Here is a 25,652-nt window from a genome sequence, read left to right as displayed (position 1 = left end):
ATGTTAGGGATCGATGAGTCGATAATGACAACAACAGTGTCTCTTAACTCCTCCAAATATGCACATGCTGATAAATACCCGCTACCATTTCAAGCCGTCCTTGGATGGTTGTCACAAAACACAGATGGCCATTGGCTGCCCTGAAGAGTAATCCAGATTGCCAGAACAGCTGGCATATAACCAGAGCTTCTAGAATCCACCCAAAACAACAGATATCAGTGTAATGGTTCATTTTGCCACGTCTCTGGCAACCAATAAGAGTGATCTGGGTGAGTGGACACAGTATTCCATTTGGAAGGGGGAGTGGAGGTGGTCACCAAAGAGCTCTGTTGGCAATTCAGCTAGTCTGTTCATTGCTGCACTAATGTACAATAAGGCGTCCAAGGGTTCTCTAATGCCGCTCCAAAGCTTTATAGCATGGCTTTAGATGTTGGCTGCTCGTCACAGAACCTGGTAGACTATGCCAACTGGATATAGTTGTGGGACTGAAGCAAAATCAGAATTAATTTCTGTGTGTCACCAGTGATTATGTATTAATTTATTCATTTAGACTCTCTTGACCCCAAATCTCTCAATATTGCCTAACATTTCTCAACCTTTCAATTTTAATTTAATCTGGGGAAAGTATCTCGCACGACGCAACCTGGTATTATTATTTATTAATTGTTATAATTTAAACTGCATATTACAATGGCCATAAAAGAAATCTATACTCACAACCCTTGCAGATGAAACACCTGTTTTAGATTATCATTGGAAAGCATCAGAGAAGGTCATTCTGTTTTCTTATTTTTCAATTAAAGAAAACCAACACTTGTTTAGGTCCACACAACTCCCCTCCCCATTTTAACCTGTTATTATTGCCCTTGTAGTCAGATGTGGCAGATCTTTGAAATAAAAAGCGAGGGGCAGGACTAACATGCTTTCATCTTCATAAGTATACACACAAACACTTTCAGCATGTTTTCATAAGCTTTGCCGCTGTCGTCTCTTACAGTGTAGGCGTCCACAGTGGAATGTGTAAAGAGCATCTAATAATTAATGTAACATGAATGGCTCTGTGAGGTCATGCACACAGGAACACATTAGTCTTTGGTCTAAAGAAAAAAGTGTACATTATTCAGCGTGTTAACTACGGTTGGCAACTTTTGATTTAAAAAAAGATTGTTGGTCCTTTCGCAGAGCCAGAAATAGATCAGGACGTAGCAAGCCACAGACTCCAGTGGGAGCACAGCTAATAGCAAAAGCCTTTTCGTTGCTTCTGTGGTGTAATGGCTCTGGGATCCTACTCTCCATCTTCAAGGCACAAGGACTTTTATTTCGAGGAAACATCGGTGTGGCAAAATGCATGCCCCTCAGAGCCAGTCCTGGACATCGCCACTGCTCCAGAAGCTCTGGCACATGCCTGTCTTGTCAGCGTCTCTCCAGCCTGATGTTATATAAAACTGTTGCTGAAGCTTGAGCCTTGGCCCCTATGAGTCTCCATCTTGAACTCCCCACAAAGCCAACCCCTTGGTTCTGAGCCTTCTTCCCTTGGGGGTCCCCCAGCTGGAACCCCCCAACACTCTGCTTCATCCAGCCATCCTGGGCGTGTGACTTTACTGTGGGAGTCTGCTATAGACCTCCAAGCTAGACTGAAGACTTGGATGGAGCCTTGCCTAGAGCATTTTACCAAACATTCTGAAATGAGATATAGTAGTCCTGGGAGATTTCAACTACCCTGACCTGTTGGCACTCAAACTCACCTAGGCGCAACCCCGTTCACAACCAGTTGCCCAGAAGGAGGGTCCTCACCCTCATCACACCTTAGGGCTGCCCCAGCAGGGTGGGCCCACTGTTAATGACTGCCTTCAGATAGATAGGTGCTCCCTCTCATGGAAACCAGCTCCAACTGTGGCAAAGATCTTTTTCTTCATGGGTGGAGCTAGCTTGCCAAACCAGGCCCTGCCAATACGCTGCTGTTCTCCAGGCGTATCTCGCAGCCAGCAACAGCCCTGCTACTGCTGCCTGAGCACATAACCAGAACACATGTAGCACATCAGTCCCTGGACTGGGACATTTCCAGCATCTATTTTAGTGCAGTCTATATACATCTTATTTAGCATGCATTCTTCTTCTTCGTGGTGATCACTCATAGCTAAGTAAGATTGTCTTCCATAAACACTGTCTTAACAGTGAGTCTAAGTGACTGTGAAGGCCAATTCTGGATCCACACGTCCTTCCACAGTGGGGACATAGGTTTCTGGACAGGAGTTGATCATGGTGAGGGTTTGCCAAACGTGCCTTCCTCTTAGCACGTTTCGTCCTGAGTTTGAGCGTCTTCAAAGTCCATAACACCTTTGGTAAAGGCTGTTTACCAAAGGTGTTATGGACTTTCAATTGCAGCGTTCACAGGCCGGTGTTTCCCAATTGTCAGTGTTTATACTACTTTTTTTTTTTTTTTAGATTTGCCTTGAGAGAGTCTTTGAACCTCTTTTGTTGACCACCAGCATTACGCTTTCCATTTTTATGTTCGGAATAGAGTACTGTAGTTGCTTTGGAAGATGATAATCAGGCATCCACACAACATGACCACTCCAACGAAGTTGATGTTGAAGAATCATTGCTTCGACACTGGTGATCTTTGCTTCTTCCAGTACACTGGCATTAGTTTGCCTGTCTTCCCAAGTGATATGTAAAAAATTTTGGAGACACCATTGAGGGAATCTTTTGAGGAGTTGGAGATGGCATTTGCATTAAGTACCATCTGGATTGTAGCTTTCTTTTAAGTTTTGCTGAAAGGATGTTTTAAAGTTCTCCTTGCTCCTGTAGGTCTAGAACTTTTTTCCACTCAACAAAGCCTGCTGGTCCCTTAAGTAAACTCCCATCTGTGTATCACATTGCCAGCCTAATATTACCCACTTACCCAGGGGGCACCTCCTTCATGTCACCAGTTTTCAGAATGACTGCCCACAAAACACTAGGAAAGTTCAAGTGATTTATATCTTAAACCCTTCAGAATGGTCAAGTGTGGAAGATCATCTGTTCCATTTGGCAGGAATCATCCCCTCAAAGAGGTCAACCATGGCTGCAAATTGCATCCAATTCTGGCAGAGAGAGAAAATGGTTATAAGGGGTTTTTTTTTCTTTCTCTTTTGAAAAATAAACTCCTCTGCACAAAATGTCTGTGTTTTGGCAGGCTTAAGCCACCTTAGAGGAGCCCCTTTGCCTGAGAAGAAAGCACCCGCTTCTGTGAAAATTAAAGTTATAGCCATTTTTAGATTCCCTGTTATAGTCAGTGGGGAGCAAGCAAAACTTAACAGATTCTAACAGATCTGATTCGGCCGCAAATAAAATGTTAAGTTGGAAAGGCTCAAAGTAGATGTAAAACAAGATCAGGTTTCTTCCCAATGCTACACACAAGAGGTCAATCTGTGGTTGCCCCCACCCCAATAAATAACACACAGAAGTTTGTATTATGAAGATAATGTGTTCTCCTCTCTACAATATCAGTTGCAAAGTTCTCTTTTCCTCTTGCTCAGCAGTAAGACTACACAAAATTGTTGCTATTGTGTCTAAAATACAGGATCATTCTGCCACCTCTGTTTGTGTGAGAGATTTTTCTCCCTCCATTTGCTTCCTGGTGTTTACCCTAGTTTTGCACACCACTGTACACAGTTGCTTCAACAAACCATATTTCTTTTGTAAACTAGACATTGATGTCCTAGTTTGGGGAAGATCTGTAGATCATGGTTGTGAGGCATCCTAATTCTGGGAAGTGAAGAGGGTTAGCAAATCAGCCCAGTGTGAAGGGGAGAAACATTAATTCCCAAAGCTCCCAGTTTTCAGTCTATGATTGGCAGGAAACAAACATTACATCTGCACCAGACCCAAGTTTCTCTGTGTTGGGAATGGGACAGATAATGCAAAGGCAAAGGGGGTGTTTTATGTATTTGGACGTTTTGCTTGTTTCTGGTGTGTTGAAGCAGGAAATTTTGTCCCAATTTTTATTAAGGAACACAAGTGAGTTGAGGCTTATGTTCTGCAAATAGATGTAAATATATCCTTCGGCAGGGTATCAATTTGCTAATGGGGCCCTTTAAAAGTCCAAGCTGGAAATAAAGGTTACTGATTTCAAAATGGCTCCACTTTATAAAAGAAAAATAGATTTCATTTGTGTCACATTTCAGAAACTACAAATGCCATTACAGGGTGTAATTAGACCCCACAATGATAACTTCTTGATTGGGCTATCGGGCATAGCTGTCAACCGTTCCTTATTTGGCAGGAAAGTCCCTTATCCCCGCGCTGTGTCTTGCTGCTGTCCCTTATTGATGATGTCCCTTAAATTTCCCGGGTTTCAAAGGAAGCAGCTCCTCTCCCTCCCTCCCTGCTGGCCAGGGAGGAGGGAGGATCCAACTGTGTTGCTTGGCTGCGTTGCTCACCCAATAAGGAGTCTAAGAACGACTGGGGGGTGGAGCTTGCATGCCTTGTGCCAATCAAATCGGCCGCGTTGCCTGGGGACTCGCCTTTGCTCAGCGCTTCCCAGCGGAGAGGTGACGGTGGTTTTCCTTGCTGCATCCCCTTTGCCGGGTTGCTGCGCTGTGGGAACCACCGCTTGAGGCTTCGTTTGGCTGCTGGCTGGGCTTTCTGCCTTTGGCTCGGAGGGGCTCAGAAGTTTAACATACCTGTGCTCGGAAAATCCCTTATTTTGGCTGCTGGTCCTTTATTTTTGAGGCTGCTGGTCCCTTATTTTCAAATCTGTAAGTTGACAGCTATGCTATCGGGAAGCCCAGGTGAGCAAGCGGAAGAGATCCACAGCTCAAATACAGGACTCACAGAAGAATAGAAAATAAACACACAAAAAGGCTGAAGTGAAATACTGGACTCATAGGAAGTAATGGAAGGAGAGTGGTCCAATATACCTCATCCAGAAGAAAATTTCAAATAAGAAAAGGGTGTTGTAAGTTTGCACTACAAAAGTTGTAACTGCAGTTTGGAGCAACATTAACTTTCTAGGGACACCTGCAGTCATTTGCAATGTTTCGCTTTTGCTTGGGTTTTTTTTTGGGGGGGGGGTTCAGAAGAATGTGACAATTTATTATTATCACTACTGCTGGTACTGCTATAACAAAAAGAGGTGTACTCCAGTGCTCTTGGTGTCGCCAGAATGTTAAATGTTTTCTGTATCCTGTTTTAAGGACTGACTTGGGATAGAACAGACCCCAGTTATCTTAGGTGTTTGGTAGCTTCACTTACCATTCTTTCAAGAGGGGGAAAACTGGATCCTTAATAACTTAGTAAGTTAAGTGCATTTCATTTTTTAAAATCTGAAAAGGGGGGCATTTCGGGACCCACAGGGCAGCTGAACTCACAGTTCTCGTGGCGTTTGGAGTGGGTCTGGTTTGCAAAAAAATATATTAAAAAATTTACATACATTTTAGACAGATTTTGGGTTTCACATCAACACTATTAGCACTGTGTATTTCAAAGCCACTGGGGAGGTGGGGGGGAGAGAGATTTCCAGTTCTGCAAGCAGTTTAGAAAAATGACGCTGCACATTTAAAACTTTCCCCACAAAACTCTACATAAGTCCATGTTATGAAACAAAATCCCTGACTCTGCATGCTAAACATAGAGGTTTTTCTCCTGTCTACAGCTTTCAGCCGTGCTCCTGTTCCGATGGCAGTGGTCCGAAGGGAACTCTCCTGTGAAAGCTACCCAATTGAACTGCGCTGTCCAGGAACAGATGTTATCATGATTGAAAGTGCCAACTATGGCAGGACGGATGATAAAATCTGCGACTCTGATCCTGCTCAGATGGAGAATATCCGCTGTTATCTGCCAGATGCCTATAAGATTATGACTCAAAGGTAGGTGTTTGACATTCTTGCGCGATGGATTTTGTCTTAATCTTGCTTGCTATTTATGAACTTCTGTGTTTGTATGAGGCTGTCTAGGCTCTTGAAATGTCTGTCTTGGAGAGACTCAAATCATTCCGCGAAATGGCTGCTTCCAGAGGCCAAATATTTGTTGCACAGCAACCCTGCAGCCATTACTTTGAACCTCTATTTGATATTAAACCCTCCACCCTGCTTTCTTGAACACATCAATTTCCCTTACTCTGCTTATCTCCGTGCTTTTCCTCTCCCTCCAGCACACAGTCTTGCCCCTAAACTTTGGCTGAGGCTTTCTGTGACAATAGCCTGATCAGGAAATTGTGAATTACTGCTCATGAATGCATTAGGGAGCCAGTGTGGTGTAGTGGTTAAGAGTGGTGGACTCGTAATCTGGTGAACCAGGTTCGCTTCCCCGCTCCTCCACATGCAGCTGCTAGGTGACCTTGGGCCAGTCACACTTCTCTGAAGTCTCTCAGCCTCGCTCACCTCACAGAGTGTTTGTTGTGGGCGAGGAAGGGAAAGGAGAATGGAGCCGCTTGGAGACTCCTTCAGGTAGTGATAAAGCGGGATATCAAATCCAAACTCCTCCTCTTCTTCTTCATAGACTGACCTCCCAGGAGAGGTTCTGGGCTCTCCTTCCTTGGAGGTTTTTAAGCAGAGGTTGGATGGCCATCTGTCATGGATGCTTTAGCTGAGATTCCTGCATTGCAGGGGGTTGGACTAGATGGCCCTTAGGGCCCCTTCCAACTCTTAAGATTCTATGATTCTTGACACCTGGTCTACCACACCTGTAGCCTTTCAGTGTTCTCCAAACTGAGACACCCAAATAACCCTTCATATTTCTGCAGCTTTTTTGTGTTCACATTCTCTCAGCAATTGTTACAACCGTCCTCAGGTGGATGCAGCGGTTGTCAACCTGTGGGTCCCCAGATGTTGTTGGACTACAACTCCCATCATCCCTGAGCTCTGATGGGAGTTGTAGTTCAACAACATCTGGGGACTCAAAGGTTGAGAAAGGCTGGAGCCTTAAGGTCACCAAGTGAGTTCATGCCAGGGTCCAAATTCAAACTAAGAATATCCAGATTCATAACTTACGTTTAGCACTGTGACAATTTCTCCCCACCAACAGAGGACCTACTATTTTCAACAACCACACCTGGCTCATCTTCCTCTCTTCCCTTCTCCTTTCCTCTTTTTTTAAAAATAATAATTAAAAAAAAAACCGGAACCAAAACCTATACCCATATCATTCTGCTGGTGCAACCCATCTCAGATCAGGACGTGAGCCTGATGTGTAGGACTCCTCCCACCAGTTGAAGATCAATGCACTTAAAGGTAAAGGTAAAGGTACCCCTGCCTGTACGGGCCAGTCTTGACAGACTCTGGGGTTGTGCGCAGATCTCACTCAAGAGGCCGGGGGCCAGCGCTGTCCGGAGACACTTCCGGGTCACGTGGCCAGCGTGACAAAGCTGCATCTGGCGAGCCAGCGCAGCACACGGAAACTTCATTTACCTTCCCGCTAGAAAGCGGTACCTATTTATCTACTTGCACTTTGATGTGCTTTAGAACTGCTAGGTTGGCAGGCGCTGGGACCGAGCAACAGGAGCGCACCCCGCCGCGGGGATTCGAACCGCCGACCTTTCGATCGGCAAGCCCTAGGCGCTGAGGCTTTTACCCACAGCGCCACCCGCGTCCCTCAATGCACTTACATCTTACTAAATATTCCTTAGATTTGTATCCTCAGTGTTAGAAATCCCTCAGGCACCATGCACATTTTGCAACTGGTGCGGGTCAAACTGCAACCACATGGAGATCTCTGGATGCCAGATGGACAACTGACATCTCCATCTGGCTGGCCCCTCCAGTTTTCTTATCAGGTAAGCAGAATAGCTTATTTATCTCCCACCTTTTTCTCCAAGACGTACATGTGAGACAGGGCAAGAGGCTATGACTGGCCCAAGGTCACCCAGTGAGCTTCATGACTGAGTGGGGATTTGAACCCTGCCCTCCCAGGTCCTATCCTGACACTCTGACCACTAGACCACACTGGCTTGAGAACTTCTGCTGTGGGGCAAGTATATAAATTAAGTAGTAAAAAATATGGGGAAAGCAATATGAAGGGTCTGAAACATTTTCCTTCAAACTTGAAATTTGTTTTATTCCTGATTGTTTTATTTGATGTTTCAATGTCTTGTAAACTGCTTTGATTTTTTAAGTTGTTGTCGTTTAGTCGTGTCCGACTCTTCATAACCCCGTGGACCAGAGCACGCTAGGCACTTTTTAAGTGTGTGTGTGTGTGTGTGTGTGTGTGTGTGTGTGTATATATATATATATATATATATATATATATATATATATATCAGTATAGAAATGAAGTTAATAATAATTAATACATTTCATTGGAAAAAATGGTGCCCACATTGTGACAACTGCAACCTAGGTTTAAGGTGCCATTTGGTGATTAGCTTATATATCTGTGTTTCTAACACTGGGTATCCTTTATGCAATTCTGAAATACCTAGCTCCTCCCAACTTGAACAAACTTAATTATATGTAAAATATAAACTCAGTACACACACACACACACACAAGCAAACACATGGTGCATGGGAGAATGCAAACATGAAAATGTGATTCTTGAATACGGCTGATTATTCAAAAGTGACATTGATATGATTCATCTGTTAAATGTTTGCTGAATCTTGACTAATTTTTGTTTGCAAAGGAAGTGGAACTTTAAAAGACTGTCATTGTTTTATTTCTAAATTTCTGGTTGTTTACATTTGTGGCAAAATCCAAAACAAGATGCACTTTTCATCGGTTTGTTTGTAATCCCCATTAATTTCAGTGGTGGGACCATTTAAATACTAGGCTAACCTTCATCCCAGAATAATCATTTTATAGCTGAGCCTCTGCGAGATTTATTATAATGGGGAATGATGGCATGCTGTAACCGGAGAGCCTTTGGCCTTGTGGTTTACATCTGTAATTTTTGTACTGTATACAAAGTTGCTTTCTGTGGACGTTTCAGCTGTGGGATTATTTATCTGTCATTTGTTAATCACTTAGCTGGAATGCAGGATTTGTGCATTTCAAAAAAAAAATGTCTTTGGCTTATCTGGAAACATCAAGTTCTTTGGGAAACAAATGATAATAAAAACAAGCCTGGGTTGAAGGAGGGGATTTTTGCAAGCGCGCATGGACCTATGCAGCCTCGCACCTGTGATATGTTTAGATTTTTCTAATGCCTGAGCAGAGCATCTGTGTGACTGTGGTTAAGTCAACAAAGGGTGCTTTGAAAACCCAGTAAATCTAGGGAACCAAGGACTTTGGGATTGGGTGCCTATAGCGCTGTAGTCTAAACAACTAAGTCTCTTGGGCTTGCCAATCAGAAGGTCGGCGGTTCGAATCCCTGTGATGGGGTGAGCGTTGCTCTTTCCCAGCTCCTGCCAACCTAGCAGTTCGAAAACACACCGGTGCAAGTAGATAAATAAGTACCGCTGCAGCGGAAAGGTAAACGGTGTGTTCATGCGCTCTGGTTTCCGTCACGGTGTCCTGTGGCTCCAGAAGCGGCTTAGTCATGTTGGCCACATGACCCAGAAAGCTGTCTGTGGACAAATGCCAGCAACTCCCAGACTGCAACTCCCAGCAGCCCCCAGGCACCCATGCTGCTTGGGTGCTGATGTGCGTTGCAGTTCAAAACATCTGGAGGGCCCCAGCTTGGCAAAGGCCACATTAATTTATACAAATGGTGTCTCCGTGTGACAATTGTCCCAGTATGTTTTCTTGCATGGAGCAAGCATCAATGATAAACTGGCCCTGAAATGATATGCATATTTTGTCAATGGGTGCCTGGTTTCTAATAGCGCATGGGGCATGGAAATCGCCATCTGATTCACCTGCAGGCGCTAATCGATGAACACATGTGCGTGAACAATCTTTGAATGACCATCGTTCTTCCCGGCTTATGCACGGTTTGGGGTTCAGGCTTTCAGTATTGGGCCTCGCTATTGGTTGATGAGAAAATAGAGTGTGTGAAACCATACAATAATAAGCTTCATTTTATTGTAGTATCATGTGTTAACACCTTGCAAGATGTTACATTTAATGTTGGTGTCAGAGCTGCTCTCCGATCCCAGCTCACAGAGGATCACGCTAGCCAGCGTTCGCTTTATAAAAGTCTTTATTGAGTTACAGTTTCCATTTCCAAGCTGCTGCGTGCAACTCTACGTCTTATGGCTAGACCGGCGAAGCTCCGTCTGAATCTCCGCCCCTCGTACACCAACTTAATATCCTCGCCTTACTCCACCTTTTCCGCCTGACCGTCCTTCTCTGGGTCCCTCTGCCCCCCGTGGTCTCCTCCCTCCGGGACTCCTCTGACGCTGACCCCCCGGACCCTCCTGTCTCCTTGCGTCGGGCTTTAGGACCTGGCTCCCTTTCCGGGCTGCTTACTGCGCCGCCTTCCTGTGCATTTGAACTTGGCGCGCGCACCCAGCCTTCCACTTTCCGCTTGACCGTTTCTTCGCTCCCCGATGGGGGTGTGGTCACTCCTGACTCATGCCCTCCTCCCTTCTGCGAGCTGCCAGGGCTCGATCCCTGACGTCCTTCCTCTCCACTGCGCTCTGGTGGGGACGCTGGCCCCGATTTCCAACTGCTGCCCTCTGAACCCCCGCTGGTCCCTTCCTCCTGGGGTGTCCCCCTAGGCCCCCCCTTTGCTCTGGCCACTGGCGCTCCTTTCTGTGAATCTTCCGATTCACTGGAAAGACTCGGAGATCTCGGGTCGTCGTCATCACTCATCCTTTCTTCGGACTCCTCCCCCTCGCTCTCTGTTTCCTCCCTTGCCCTCGCCTCTGCTCCTGAACCCCTGACAGTTGGCATCACTCCAAAACACTGATTGAGTTTTATCGAGTCTGATTTCTTGGTGTGGAATCAGTGGTGACCAAAGCCATAATAAATTGATATTAGACTGAAAACCAAATCTATGCCTCAATGGAGAAGCTTTCCCTGGTGGTGAAGCCCCAGAACAGGGAGCTCCACAGTCTTGCTGCCGCCACGAAGAAAGCCCTTTCACTTGTCCTCACCAATATCTGCTTAATGGGAAACACAGAAGGGCCTCTGTCCTAGTTGACTCTAAGGGATGGGCAGAATAGTATAGGAGGAAGCAGCTCTTAAAAGCATTCTAGCTCTGAACTTCTTCAAATGTTTGCTCCACAAATCATTGGCCTTGATTTGTGGAGCAGTCATAAGCTCCCTCCAACTTTTGATGGCAATTTGTACCCACTGAAGTTTCCAGATGTTGTTACTGAGTGGCCTGTCAGGTTTGAGACTGAACTTCATGATAGGATAGATAAAAGGAGACCTGGAGGAGATATGATCACCATCGTCCAATATTGAAAGGGCTTTCACATGGAGGATGGAGCAAGCTTGTTTTCTCCTGCTCTGGAGGGTACCAGTGACTTCAAGTTACAAGAAAGGAGATTCTGACTAAACATCAAGAAGACCTTTCTGGTGGTAAGAACTATTGGACAGTGGAACAGACTCCCTCAGGAGATGGTGGGCTCTCCTTCCTAGGAGATTTTAAAGCAGAGGTTGGATAGCCATCTGTCATGGGTGCTTTAGTTGAGAGACCTGAAGGAGCGTCTCCACCCCCATCGTTCAGTCTTTTTTCAATTATGCAAATAACATAATTAAAAACACCCTATTATGCCTAGGTTCTGTTGTCTTAAGACCCTTGTTCAAGTCTTCTGGTGCCTTTCACAGTCTCGCTTTATACTAGCACACATTCGAAGGACCCAAATCACGTGCAACCCTGGCCAGATCTGCCCTTTTCAGGGATGAATGCATCCAAAGTTATCCAACAGTTTCTCCTTAGTTATGGCCCACTTATAGTTTCACTAAACGCCTTTGGCGGTGTTGGACAGTTTTACAAATATTCCTTCTAATCCGTTAGTGGGGAGTGCGTAGTTGAAGATGTTTATCATTATTTGCTTCTTTGTTTACAAGGAGGTCAGATGGAAATATTTGGAGCAATTCCTCAGGCATCTTTTAACGGCCAAATTGGCAAAAATTGAATTCTTGTTAGCTAATACTGAAAGTAACCATGCTTTTTCACTGGCATTTGTATGATGAAATTTCAAATCAGCAATTATGTTGGATTGTTTTAGTGATTATTTTAAAACAATGTGTGTGTGTTGTGCATGTGCACATACGTGCGTGTCTGTATTGCCACCATGTTTTTGTAATGTGCTTTAAGGGAATCAAAGGACTAAATGATTGTCCCAGTTTGATTGCACATAAACTTGATTGCACTTACTTTTATTAAAATATTTCTAGCACATATTTTGGGACAGTGTCCATCCAAGGTGGCTTCCAGCAATAAAATTTACAAAAGTGGGAAATAAAAATATATAAAATCTAAAACCATTGGATTCACAAACACAAGTAAATACCAATAAGACATAGACAGCAGTAACTACTGTCCAGCCAATAAAAATATCAATCACAAAAGTCCCCAAATGCCAGCTGGAAGAGGAGTGTCTTAAAGGCCCCTCAGAATCCCTGAAGGTATGGGAGCCTGCCACAAATTCACTGGCACAGAGTTTGAGAGCCATGGGGTCACTATAAACAAAGCTTTCTCCTCATAGTTGGAGACTCTGAACTGTCTTAAAAAGCAACCCCCATGCAGCGTGCAATGCAGTAGTCAATGGATGTGACCAGGCTATAGGCTATATGTATAGGTTAGGTCTCCCCAGGTAGGGAGGTATACTGTTAATTGTGGGTGAACATATCAGACGACACAGCGATTCTTCAAACCGCTCTTGTTTATTCCCAGGCCAGAACAGAACAGAACTGAAGGGTTCAGCCAGCCTGCTTATATAGAGCTCCACTACAACGCAACAGTAACCATTTTCTGTAACTATCCAATCACTGAACGTCACTTTCAATCCCTTATTTGCATATGTGGACCTGAGTGAAAACTATCTACAGTATCCCCCTGCTGGCCCAGGGTGAGAACTTCAGGACATAACATATACCATCCAACGGGGCTGCCCTAGGATGTTTTTCCACTTCAGGCAAAACTGAAAATACCACCAGCTTTGCCGCAACTGCTGCCTCCTCTGTTGCCTGTTCTGCATGGTGCTGCGTGCCCAAAGGAAGCCTTCCCCCTGAGGCAACTGTTTCACATCACTTCATAGGTAGGCTGGCCCTGCCAGCCTAAGCTGATCAAGTGTACTCCTGACTACCAATGCCACTAGGGCTTCCCTAGTGCTGAGTCCAGGAGAATTCTGAAACTGAATATTTGGTCTTTCAAGGGGGGGGGTGCCACCTCATATTGACCCACTGGTAAATCTCCTTCCAGAGCCAAGGATTTCGCACCTTGCAGATCTCTACCTTGATTTAAGCTCTGTTTATTTGCCCACATCTATTCCAGAACTTAGGGACACGGGTGGCGCTGTGGGTTAAACCACAGAGCCTAGGACTTGCCAATCAGAAGGTCGGCGGTTCGAATCCCCACAACGGGGTGAGCTCCCGTTGCTCGGTCCCTGCTCCTGCCAACCTAGCAGTTTGAAAGCACATCAATGTGCAAGTAGATAAATAGCAGTTCAAAAGCACGTCAGAGTGCAAGTAGATAAGTAGATAAATAGGTACCGCTCTGGCGGGAAGGTCAACGGTGTTTCCATGCGCTGCTCTGGTTTGCCAGAAGCGGCTTAGTCATGCTGGCCGCACAACCCGGAAGCTGTACGCCGGCTCCCTTGGCCAATAAAGCGAAATGTGCGCCACAACCCCAGAGTCGGCCACAACTGGACCTAATGGTCAGGGGTCCCTTTACCTTTTATTCCAGAACTTACTCCAGGTATGTCTTAGGATTTCAGCTGCCTCTCTGAGACCAGAGGATAGAAAGAGAGGTAGAATTGTGTTGACAGTGCAACTCAGACCTTGGGGTACCGTCCATCCCCCCCAGCAGTTTCACACAGAACGATGTTGAAACGCATTGTTTGCAAGAAAGGCCCCACCACTAATCTGGAGCTTTTCTGAAGACTTTCCCCCCTCCCTCTCCATTACTCAAAGGTGATTCTGCGAACCCCACACATTCCCCCTGCAGCTGGCTTCTGTTCTGCAGTATCTGATTAAGCAGTTTCTCAGATTAAGGAACAAAATCCCAAACCCCTGACCCCCATCATTGTGTGAGCTCACGACACCTTCCCTCTGTGCGGGAGAAGCGCCAAAGCTGCTCCTGTCATTGTTTCTGCGGAGCATCTGAGGCTTGTTGAACACAGTGACGGTTAATTAATACCTGTGGAGGAACACTTCAGATGAGAAAGAGTTGTCACTGACACTTTGTTCTGCCGCCTGAGAGAGGTGTGTTGCATTTCTTTAATCAGCCTGCCATGGGTGGGTGCAAGAGCCCAGAGCAAGTGTTTCTTTTAAGTGCCAGGTAAAGGCCAAAATGTGCCGAAAACCGGAGCTGGGGACTCTTCAGAAAAGTAGCCTGGCAAAGGTGGGGTGAAGGGTGGAATACTTTCTTGGCTCTAACTGAGAGTAGCTAAGTGAGAGCCATTTACCATCCAGGTCAGCACTGCAATTAGCCCCTTTGCTCAGACAGAATAATAATTTATTTGAGGTGTATAACTGGCCAGACCAGCAGCACCGTGATTCTGCAAACGAGTATGTCACTGGATGTGTTGGTAAATGACTTCCTGCTGGTGAACATTTTTATCTTACCTGTGAATGTGCCTACAATTTTAAGTCTTATTTACGCGGATAATTGGGATGTATTAATTTTATACTTTTTAACCTCACACCTAGACAGCATCTTAAAAAGTAGAGACATCACCTTGCCAACAAAGGTCCGTATAGTTAAAGCTATGGTTTTCCCAGTAGTGATGTATGGAAGTGAGAGCTGGACCACAAAGAAGGCTGATCGCCGAAGAATTGATGCTTTTGAATTCTGGTGCTGGAGGAGACTCTGGAGAGTCCCATGGACTGCAAGAAGATCCAACCTCTCCACTCTTAAGGAAATCTGCCCTGAGTGCTCACTGGAAGGACAGATCCTGAAGCTGAGGCTCCAAGACTTTGGCCACCTCATGAGAAGAGAAGACTCCCTGGAAAAGACCCTGATGCTGGGAAAGATGGAGGGCACAAGGAGAAGGGGATGACAGAGGACCAGATGGTGGGACAGTGTTCTCGAAGCTACCAGCATGAGTTTGACCAAACTGCGGGAGGCAGTGGAAGACAGGAGTGCCTGGCATGCTCTGGTCCAGGGGGTCACGAAGAGGCGGACACGACTAAACAACAACAACAAAACCTCACACTGCCTCTAAATTGTTCAAGGCACCATGCAGCTACCGTATCCCAGTCTTTCCCTCCCCGATTCACAGAAGCTCTGTGAGAGAGTGCCAAGAGATAATCCCGTAGCAATAGTTGGGCAATACTTTTATTAGGGCCAACTAGAAGTAAGCTTTCAGGTTCATCAAGCTGGATGTTCTGCAAATAAAATTTTAAAAAATTGGCGGTGAGGGGATTCTAAAGATGCAAAAGCCAAAATCTGCAAATTATAATAGTCTTAAAATGGATCAGGAGACTTAATAGTTTAGGCTGTGCTTGGTGCAAATAAATCTTGGGTGGTCTGTTTTGGAAAGCACCGAACGTAGCCGTGCAAGAAAGTGATCATAGAACTGTAGGAATATTACAGTCTACCACCTAATTATGGTACTTTGCCTATAGGGGAATGAACATGCATTCCAACCACTGGATTAAGCTACCTAATTTGCCTTCAATTGACTTTTGCACCACCTGAAATTAATCTGTAGCATTAACAGAAAAAAAGACTGTGCTTTTCTTTATTTCTTTATTTCTGCTCAAAGGGGAACCCAGTGTTCATTTAGTGCTAAAGACAGAGCCAAGTAGCTGCTCATGTTTATATTTTCAAAGGAAGACTAGCCACCTTTCTTGCAGCAAGCAAACTCGAATCTAAGTAAACTGCACAACACATTCTACTTTAAAACAATTGCAGTCTGCAGACCTGGCTTTTTCATCTTCACCCCCCTCTCCCATTCCTTAATATTCAGTGTTATTAAGATTTCTAATTAACTCAAAAGCTGCCTCACTTCTTTGTGACTTTTGGGGAGGGAGAAGGTCTGAAGCACATTCAGTACACAGAGGCAGACTCTCCAAGTGTCCCTATCTTCCAGGGGCAGTTCCAGATTTACAGAATTTGATCCCAGAATCTCCCACTTTTCCTTAGGACAGGGGTCTGCAACCCGCGGCTCCGGAGCCGCATGTGGCTCTTTTACATCTTTCCCGCGGCTCCGGGGCGGATACTAGCGAGGGGAGGAGGCGCATTGTACGCCCCGACACTCCCCACTGTGGCGGGCGCTGTACTGGCTGTGACGTCGCATGGGGGTGGTGCATGCGTTAGTCACGCACCGTCCCGACGTCACCTTCCCCCCCGCCCGCTACATTGTAAGGGGCATGTACGCTGGTCACTGCATTGAAAGGGGGCATGTACGCTGGTCACTGTTTTGAAGGGGAGTGAAGAACACACACACACACAAAGGTAACTTGTTAATTTAACGTTTATTTCTATGAGGAGGAGCAATTCTGAGGGGTCAAACAAAGAAATAATAAAAAAAATGGCAAAAAAGTTATTTTTATAATGACGAGTTTTGCGGCTCCCAGTTTTTTTTTCCTTCGGAAACGGGTCCAAGTGGCTCTTTTTGTCTTAAAGGTTGCAGACCCCTGCCTTAGGATGTCCCTATTTTCATCAGAGAAATGTTGGAGGGTATGGAGTTAATATTACTATTATTATTTACTAAATTTGTATATACAGTCATGCCTCGGGTTGAATGTGCTTCAGGTTGAGTGCTTTCAGATTGCGCTCTGCAGCAACCCGGAAGTAACGGTGCGCCGTTACTTCCGGGTTTCGCCACACGCGCAGACGCTCAAAATGAAGTCATGCGCAGAAGCGGAAAAATGCGACCTGTGCGTGTGCAGATGCGCTGTCGCATCTTACGTTTTATTCAGGATGCGAACGGGGCTCCGGAACGGATCCCATTTGCATCCCGAGGTACCACTGTTCCGCCCTATACCTGCAGGTCTCAGTTATCCGACCCCTGAGCCATTTGAAGGCAGCCCTGTATAGGAAAGTTAATGTTTTATTACGTTTTAATGTACATTTGAAGCCACCCAGAGTGGCTGGGGCGACCCAGTCATACGGCTGGATACACATAAAAATTGTTGTTGTTGAATAGGACATTTGTATTTTCTTCAGATAAACGTTGGAGGGTATGCAGAGGTCAGGGCGTAGGTTACATGCCTTGTCTTTGTAAACCACTTTCAGTTTGTTGGGTTTTTTTAACAAGCAATGTGTAAATATTATGAAATACAGTGGTGCCCCGCAAGACGAATGCCTCGCAAGACGAAAAACTCGCTAGATGAAAGGGTTTTCCGTTTTTCGAGTCGTTCCGCAAGACGAATTTCCCTATGGGCTTGCTTTGCAAGACGAAACGTCTTGCGAGTTCTTGCGAGTTTGTTTCCTTTTTCTTAAAGCCGCTAAGCCGTTAATAGCCGCTAATAGCCGTGCTTCGCAAGACAAAAAAACTGCAAGACGAAGAGACTCGCGGAACGGATTAATTTCGTCTTGCGAGGCACCACTGTAAAAGTGAATAAAATATATGTACGTGCATTACAGGTATCGGGCCAGCCCATGCGAGCCCACTCCCCGCTGCTACAAACCTCCATGTGCACCTACCCAGACCCTGAGATCATCTTCTGAGGCCCATCTTTGTGTGCCACCTCCTCAAGAGGTCCAGAGGGTGGCAACACGAGAACAGGGCCTTCTCTGCAGTGGCTCCCCGTCTGTAGAATGTTCTACCCAGGGAAGTTCGCCTGGTGCCTTCATTATTCACCTTTAAGCGCCAGGCAAAAACGTTCCATTTTAGCCAGGCCTTTGATTGACATTCTATGCCCTTTTAAAATGTGGGGTTTGTGGGGGGCTGTTATTGGGTCGTTTTAATTTTGGTTATATATTTTGTGGTTTTATAATTTGATTTTGTTCTGTGAGCTGCCCTGAGGCCTCCGGGTATAGGGCGGTATATAAATAATAATAATAATAATAATAATAATAATAATAATAATAATAATAATAAGGTCCATACACATTCTTTCAACTGTATGAAGAGGGATAAAGTAACAAGCTGTTTGTGTCATGAACGCCTCACTTTATCTCCGTGATTCTCGCTGTACGGCTGTCATTCCTCACCCCCCCCCCCACTTCCACCCCACACAGTTTGTGCTGGTATGATGAAAGGCCCCAGACCCTTGTGGTGGGAGGCCTCGTGCAAATTGCTTGCTGCATGCAGCTGCCTCCGCAATCTTGTATTCCACGCTCGGATTTAAGAGCAATATCTTGTGAGCGTTTTGTAATCATCCTGCTTTCAGCTGCGGCGCAGTGTGATGATCAAGAGAGCAGCAGATGGTTTTAGAATTGTAAATCCATTCTCCTGGCAAATTGGAAAGGACGCACAAGAGCTAGGTGTGCCTTGCCAGTAATATTGTATATTTCTTGGGGCTGAGCCAAAACATGCAGGATACAAAGAGAGCCCTCTTTTGCCGTTTCTATTTTTTGAGGGGGGTGGGGAGAACGCTGTGAAAAGTGCTCATTCCGTGATCCTCAGTGCCCATATGTAACCAGTACATTAAGCTTCACCTTCACTCTAAGGGGACTTAATTTTCTTTGCTTGACATCAGCAGTTAGACAGGTCTGTTTGGCTGCCCGGTGTCATTGTACCATAATGTCCAGTATCTGCTCCCTGATTTAATGGGATCTGTTGAAGAGGAACGCAATAGAGAGAAATCCTGATGCGGAAGCAAAGTGGGTGTCAGTGGGGATGATAGGGGCTTAGATCAGGGGACCACGACATGAAAATAGAACCAGAAAAATATGCATTTTAGCTCTCATATTACCATATTTGTGAGAAATGGATATAGATGAAGTTTCGCCTCAGTCAAGGTTGTCTGCAATGGATTTAACTTTATTTTAGTCAGAATTTTCAGTTTTACTGAATTTTGCCCAAGGCTTTCATCAGACTACAGTTTAGCATGTAGCTGGAAATCTTTAAAAAGTGGGTTGAGTGATGTTGTGCCTAACAGCAGTGGGCAATGGATTTGACCCTTTCATTCTGGACAAAAGGTAAAAAGGCTGAGGCTCAGAAAAAGGAGATAATCACAGGTGAGATGCTGTAATTGGCCTTCAAGACTCAGAATAGGTAGGAATCCAGTGAGGTTTTAGTAGGAGGATTTTATATTTAGTGATTTAGTGGTAGCACCATGTGTAGAAGAAACGTGTCCAGATCTATGAAGCTGGGAGATGAAATTTTAATGGAACTACTTCTCCGTTCTGTTCAGGATAGTATGTGCAAGTGTCGGTGTCATTTTGTAGACAACTAGGTGTTGAGAAGATCCAACCTCTCCATTCTGAAGGAAATCAGCCCTGAGTGCTCACTGGAAGGACAGATCCTGAAGCTGAGGCTCCAAGACTTTGGCCACCTCATGAGAAGAGAAGACTCCCTGGATAAGACCCTGATGTAGGGAAAGATGGAGGGCACAAGGAGAAGGGGACGACAGAGGACGAGATGGTTGGATAGTGTTCTCGAAGCTACCAGCATGAGTTTGACCAAACTGCGGGAGGCAGTGGAAGACAGAAGTGCCTGGCGTGCTCTGGTCCAGGGGGTCACGAAGAGTGGGACACGACTAAACGACTAAACAACAACAACAGTATTCCTAACAGCTTAGCCAGTTAGTCTTCCTAAAGGGTCCTCCCCCCTCTTTTTACCACCCCTCGAACCTCTCTCTCTACATCCCTGCATAGCGCTAGCCAGCACAGAACCACTAGAGCGGCAGGCAGGATGCTCGGCTGCGGCCCGCTGATTTACAAAAGCACCCCGAAACATATCTATAGATTTATTTATCATATAGATTTCACAGAGTTCCTTCTTATTTTTTATCAGCACTGATTAATTTTTAAGGTTTGATTTATTTCTCATTTTTAAAAGTTCACTCCAAATAATTGATTGGTTCGCCTCCCAAAACAAGGAGCAATTAACTAAAAACCAGTTCGTGAAGCAGAGCGCAGCTGCCAAACGTGAATGAATACATAATCTTACACAAAATGTCTGCCGATCCAAACTGTTTTTCGCGAAGGCAAGAACTCTCATGCTTGCACAAATTAATTCAAGTTTTAATCATATTAAGTTATTTCAGTTCCACTTTTCCATGTGTGTGTTTGAATAGCATCTCCATTAATTTAATTTCCTTCGTGTCAGCACGGGGACTCCTGATTATATAAGCTGTTTGGCCCACAGTTAACTCCTAATCCGGTCCTGGGGGGCTTCCTCAGGTTGGGCAAGGACTGTGAGATTCTCAAATGTGTGGTATGTTGATAACATGCAGTAAGGAAATGGACCTTTTCAGGATCTCATTTGAATTCTGAGCATGCGGGAAGTATTTGCTGTTTCCCAAAGGAAGAAGCTGCTCAATTCAGTTTCAAGAAAATATATTCCCGCCCCCCCCCCCCCGTATATAATTTTCTTCACTCAGCAAATGGGTCGGGGGAGGGGGAAACTTTGGGCTCATCTCTTAATTTTTGTAGTCACCGATTTCATGACAGGTAGAAAGAGAGAGAGAAACTATTCAAAGCACAACTGAAATTTATGCAACAGCTTTATTACAATAAATAATTAGAAGTCAAATTAAATTCTTGCACTTATATGGGAAACGTTTTCAAAGACCATTACAGACTACAGAGTTTCTGGACATGAAAGCTTATTTGAAAGAATACAGGGATATTGTCGTCAGCAACACGACATTCATCTTCAGTTGTAATCGTTAGCAAGATGACAGATTAGAATTGAATTAAAATCAATTAATTTTTCTTATATTGCAATGGTGTCACTGCTGCCCCCAGTAACCAGAAGTCTTTATATCAACCCCACTCGCCAGTGAGTTGCTGGAGGGGAAAGAGCGGGAAGAGATGGGTTCAAATCCCTTCTAGGCAATGAAATGTTTTAGGTGGGCTTGGGCAGGTTATCATTGCTCTGATATCAGAGGCAGGTGAGCCAACAGGATTTTCTGGGCCCAGAACACTGTGTGTGGATTGGGTCCCCTGCTGCGCTTGTAAAAGGAGGAAGGGTCTCAGATAATTATTGCAGGGTCCGGGTCAGTTCATATGAGGAGAGGTGGTCTTTGGGGTCCTGTGCCGTTTAAGGTTTTATTTTCCCCCCCAAATAATTTTTATTGATTTTCCAGAATTTATAAACAAACAAACAAACATAAATCCTAACTGTAATTATTCCACTCTTAATAACATTGTTAAGTGACTTCCTCCAACCCGCCTGGCTGAGTTTCAGTGTATATCATTGTAACAGTTTTGCAAAACAAATTTCTCATAAAATTTACTTAATCAATTAACATCTTTCTTTCTTTTCATTTTCGTTTACGGTTTTATAGGTCAAAACCAGCTCTTTGAATTGGAAACTAATTGGCAGCCAATGCACTCAGGCCAGGGTTGCTGTATATACTCAAACCGCCATGCCTTGGTTTGTTGATTACATTATTCAGAATGTCACATTTTTCTACAGATAAACCTAATCTGTCTCTTAGCAGACGATCAGATTCAATTTCCTACTCAAGGGCAGTTTATTAGGTACACTGAAGACTTTCTGGTTGGACCTTCTTTTGTGCCCTTTTATAGAATCTTGTAAGATCTTGTAATAATGCTGTCATTAGGTTTCCTCGCATAAAAGGACCGAAGGACACCAATTACATCAGCTTACAGCAAATTGCTGGACACTTCTTTCTAGGATCAAGTGGGATTAGGTTATTACGTCAATGACTTTGATTAATTACTTTTTTGTGAGGAGACTTTGATGTTCCTTTGTAGTGAAATTGTTCCTTTGCCGCTGGGAAACAAAGCAATGAGACTGATTCTTAATGCATTGAAAGAAACAAGAGTTTATTCACATTTAATAAGAATATTGAAACATCAAAAAATATGAAAGTGCAGGTTATTAATTGACTTTTTAATATTTGAAGTTCTAGACAGCAACCAGTAGCGCTAGTCCTCTACAGATTCAAATGTGGTATAAAATGCACCATGAATTTCTGTTTGTGCCTGGTGGGTCGCAGGAGCAATTACTGACCCCATCCACACCCTAAATGAAGCTCTGTTTCATAACCAGAGCTTAATAATAATAATAATAATAATAATAATAATAATATAGAAAGCATGCATGGCAAAGTTAGAAAACACCACAGTATTATTGCTCATTGTCCTATTTCTATATGTTTGATCTTGGAAGTAGATTGCAAGTATATTTACAGTTTTGTGGATCTTATTTCCAGTTCCATTTGGTACATAAGGGCCCTTATGGGATAATGCATTCCACACCACCCTCTTTGCCATTTGACAATGATAACTCCCGTTTGGTTCCGTGCTGTTACAAGGTGTTTTGTAGTTTTTGCAGAATCCTATGAGTCTGCTGTCTTAACAACCTTGTCAGCGGCCTCCATGTATCCTAAAACGGGTGGGTAAGAATCAAGTTAGTAGTACAGCATCTCCTTCAGGGAAACCTAGGCAGTGGTAGTGCTGGGCTTAGAAATTCAAGATGGTTAGGAGCTCAGCTGATGTTTGATGGTATAACTCAGCCTTAGAACCTGTGAAGTAACAGAATTGCTTCCCTCACCAGGGGAAGCTTGCCACAGATAGAGCTACAACAATGGTCTAACTGGGCCATTTCATTCTAGAGGTTCTTGGTGCAATGAGCCAGTGTTTTTGTTAACCAGAAGGTTGGTGGTTTGAACCCACCCAGGGATGGTTGTGGGCAGGGCTGGATTTAGGTTTGATGAGGCCCTCAGCTACTGAAGGCAATGGGGCCCTTTATATGCCCAGCTGCCCTTTGTCAACAACAAATTGTTGCTGTTTTTTGTGTTGAATATATGCTATGTGGTAATTTATGAACCTAATAGGCATCTAAAGCCATTTGCCACTGTTGCTGTATGTAGGTTTTATTTTATTTGTTTTTTTATCTTATATTTTGGAAATGTACATCCAGTTTTTCCCCCTTTAATTTTTTTGGGGCCCCCCAAGAGACTGGGGTCCTAAGCTATAGCTTGTTTAGCTTATACATGAATCCGGCACTGGTTGTGGGCAGGATTCTTGCATTGCAGCGGATTGGACTAGATGATCCTTGGGTCTCCTTCCAACTCTATGATTCTATGATTCCAGGTTGGCTCCAGACTGTATAGAAACCAAAATTAGGTGAGCTTGGGGCTCCCAATAATCAGAAAGGGGTGGTGCTTATTTCATTTGTGGAAGAGACTTGAAGTGAGAATAATGGCAGCTCAGCTACAGGCTATCTTATTTATTTATTTATTTTTCCATGTATACAGTGGTACCTCGGGTTACATACGCTTCAGGTTACATACGCTTCAGGTTACCGACTCCGCTAACCCAGAAATAGTACCTCGGGTTAAGAACTTTGCTTCAGGATGAGAATAGAAATTGTGCAGCGTCAGGCCCCATTAGCTAAAGTGGTGCTTCAGGTTAAGAACAGTTTCAGGTTAAGAACGGACCTCTGGAACGAATTAAGTTCTTAACCCAAGGTACCACTGTATCTCACTTGTCCACCAAAGTACTGAAGTTCACATCAGTGGTTTCTTATTCCTTCCTTTGTTTTATCCCAAAACAAAAAACACCACCCTGTGTGATAGGTTAGGCTGCGCAACTCCATGTCAGACATCCATTGGCCTCAGGAATCCATACTTTGCTCTAGGCCCATGGTTCCCAACGTGGGGCACACGCCCCACAGGGGGAGCAGTTTGATTTTTAAGGGGGGCAATTTGAGAATGGGTTATTAACAGTGAATGGCCTTTTAGGCTCCCTCCATGTGAATAGGAGTTCACTTTTTGAATAATATGAATTATGTCACCGGGGGCGGGGGGAGGGGACACCAGGCTTTTAGAGATGCTTAGGTGGGGCATAAGGACACGGGTGGCGCTGTGGGTTAAACCACAGAGCCTAGGACTTGCCGATCAGAAGGTCGGCGGTTCGAATCCCCGCGACAGGGTGAGCTCCTGTTGCTCGGTCCCAGCTCCTGCCCACCTAGCAGTTTGAAAGCACGTCAATGTGCAAGTAGATAAATAGGTACCACTCTGGTGGGAAGGTAAATGGCGTTTCCGTGCGCTGCTCTGGTTCGCCAGAAGCGGCTTAGTCCTGCTGGCCACATGACCCGGAAGCTGTATGCCGGCTCCCTTGGCCAATAAAGCAAGATGAGCGCCACAACCCCAGAGTCGGCCACGACTAGACCTAACGGTCAGGGGTCCCTTTACCTTTTCTTAGGTGGCGCATGGCTCTAGACTAACCTGAAAGAATTGCCACTCTTTCGGTTTGTTCTTACATTATATCACTGTTTAAAACAGCCCACCACTCATCATTATGTACTCAAATAGTTGAACAATTTAAGCAGTTGTCAACAAGTCTCCATCTGGCCCCTCTATCCCTTTCTCATATAACTTGCCTTTTGGGTTGTTTTCCAATCCCCCTAATTTTCCATTTTCCACAGCCTGTTTTCAGTTGAACCACCCAAAAGCCAGCGTAGTTTTAAAAACTAGGCTTTCTGTTTATATAATACTTTTGCTGACCATTTCTGGAAGAATGGATGCCAAATCTGTGGGCATGCCTCATGGTAATGCCCCTTGTAAACAAAGTAGGTAGGCAAACAGATGGGTTCATCCCAGTAAGGAAGGGATAAAAGTGCTTTTTTTATGACGTAGATAAGAATGAAGCAGGTATTTTCTCCTCTAATTAGGATGCAGCAGCAGTCTCCACAGCAACTGGTCTGAAACTGCGAGAGCACAGCTGGTGCCTCGGTGAGATTTCCATTCTGAAGGATTTTGTGGCTGTATTCAGGGAGTGAGGGGGAGGAGAACTCTCTTATCTAGGCAGAAAACTCATCTGCTGACAAACAGCAGACAGGCTTGGCTCTCTGGTCAACCAGCAAAAGCAGCATTCAAGCCAGATTAGGCCTGGGAGTTGGTCATGAAAGGAATCAGCTGAAAACACAAGTGCCGGGCTGACAGATATCCATGCCCTTTAATTGGAGGTTACCAGGTTTTTTGACCCTTGCATGGGATCTATTGAGCGTTTCTGTATGCTAAGCAACATTTGTCCAAGGTGACTAACGCTTACTGTGGATCAGCAGGGGTGGGGGGATCTGGAATACTTGGCACCGCAAGAGAACTGGATGGAAATCACAGGAGGAAATTGTAACTGTACTTTGATGCTACAGGGTGAAAAATCTTGTGACAAGGAGCACAATGCTGATAGGGAATGCTCTGTTTCTCCACCTTTGAAAATCTTGCATAAAATATGCCAGGCTTGACAACATGTATCAGTCTTGTTTTGATCATGCCCATGAAGAAGACTGTTCGCTTTGATGACTGCTGAAAATATCATTGCCAGTGACTTGTCATTTTCGCTTCAATTTCCAGCTTTTCAGGCTTTACAGCAGAGACTGCTAAGGAGATATTGTCAACTCCCTAGTCTTATTTCTGCTTGTTTGCTGCTCTGTAAAGTGCTGTGCTATATTAATACAGGAGGACTCAAACTGATGCCAACATGTACAACTCAAATATAATTAGATATTCCAGATTAGGTGCATGTAGATTAATTTGGCAGAATCAATATTAACAGCAGTGTTCTGAAATAATCTTAAT

General features: G+C 44.6%; 1 protein-coding gene across 29 annotated transcripts in view; it reads left to right on the top strand.

Annotated features, from left to right (window-relative positions):
* The window catches only part of ADGRL3 (adhesion G protein-coupled receptor L3), a 543,408-nt gene that overhangs the window by 222,210 nt on the left and 295,546 nt on the right, over window positions 1-25,652 (top strand). For all 29 annotated transcript variants that reach the window (XM_028711325.2, XM_028711329.2, XM_028711310.2 and 26 more), the window contains one exon: window positions 5,639-5,852. In XM_028711325.2, coding sequence (XP_028567158.2) covers window positions 5,639-5,852 — 214 coding nt within the window. The remainder of the gene's footprint in view (window positions 1-5,638; window positions 5,853-25,652) is intronic.

The sequence above is a fragment of the Podarcis muralis genome, chromosome 17 (genome assembly GCF_964188315.1).
Source record: "Podarcis muralis chromosome 17, rPodMur119.hap1.1, whole genome shotgun sequence".
NCBI classification, from domain to species: Eukaryota; Metazoa; Chordata; class Lepidosauria; order Squamata; family Lacertidae; genus Podarcis; species Podarcis muralis.
This window is presented reverse-complemented; position numbering and strand designations above follow the sequence as displayed.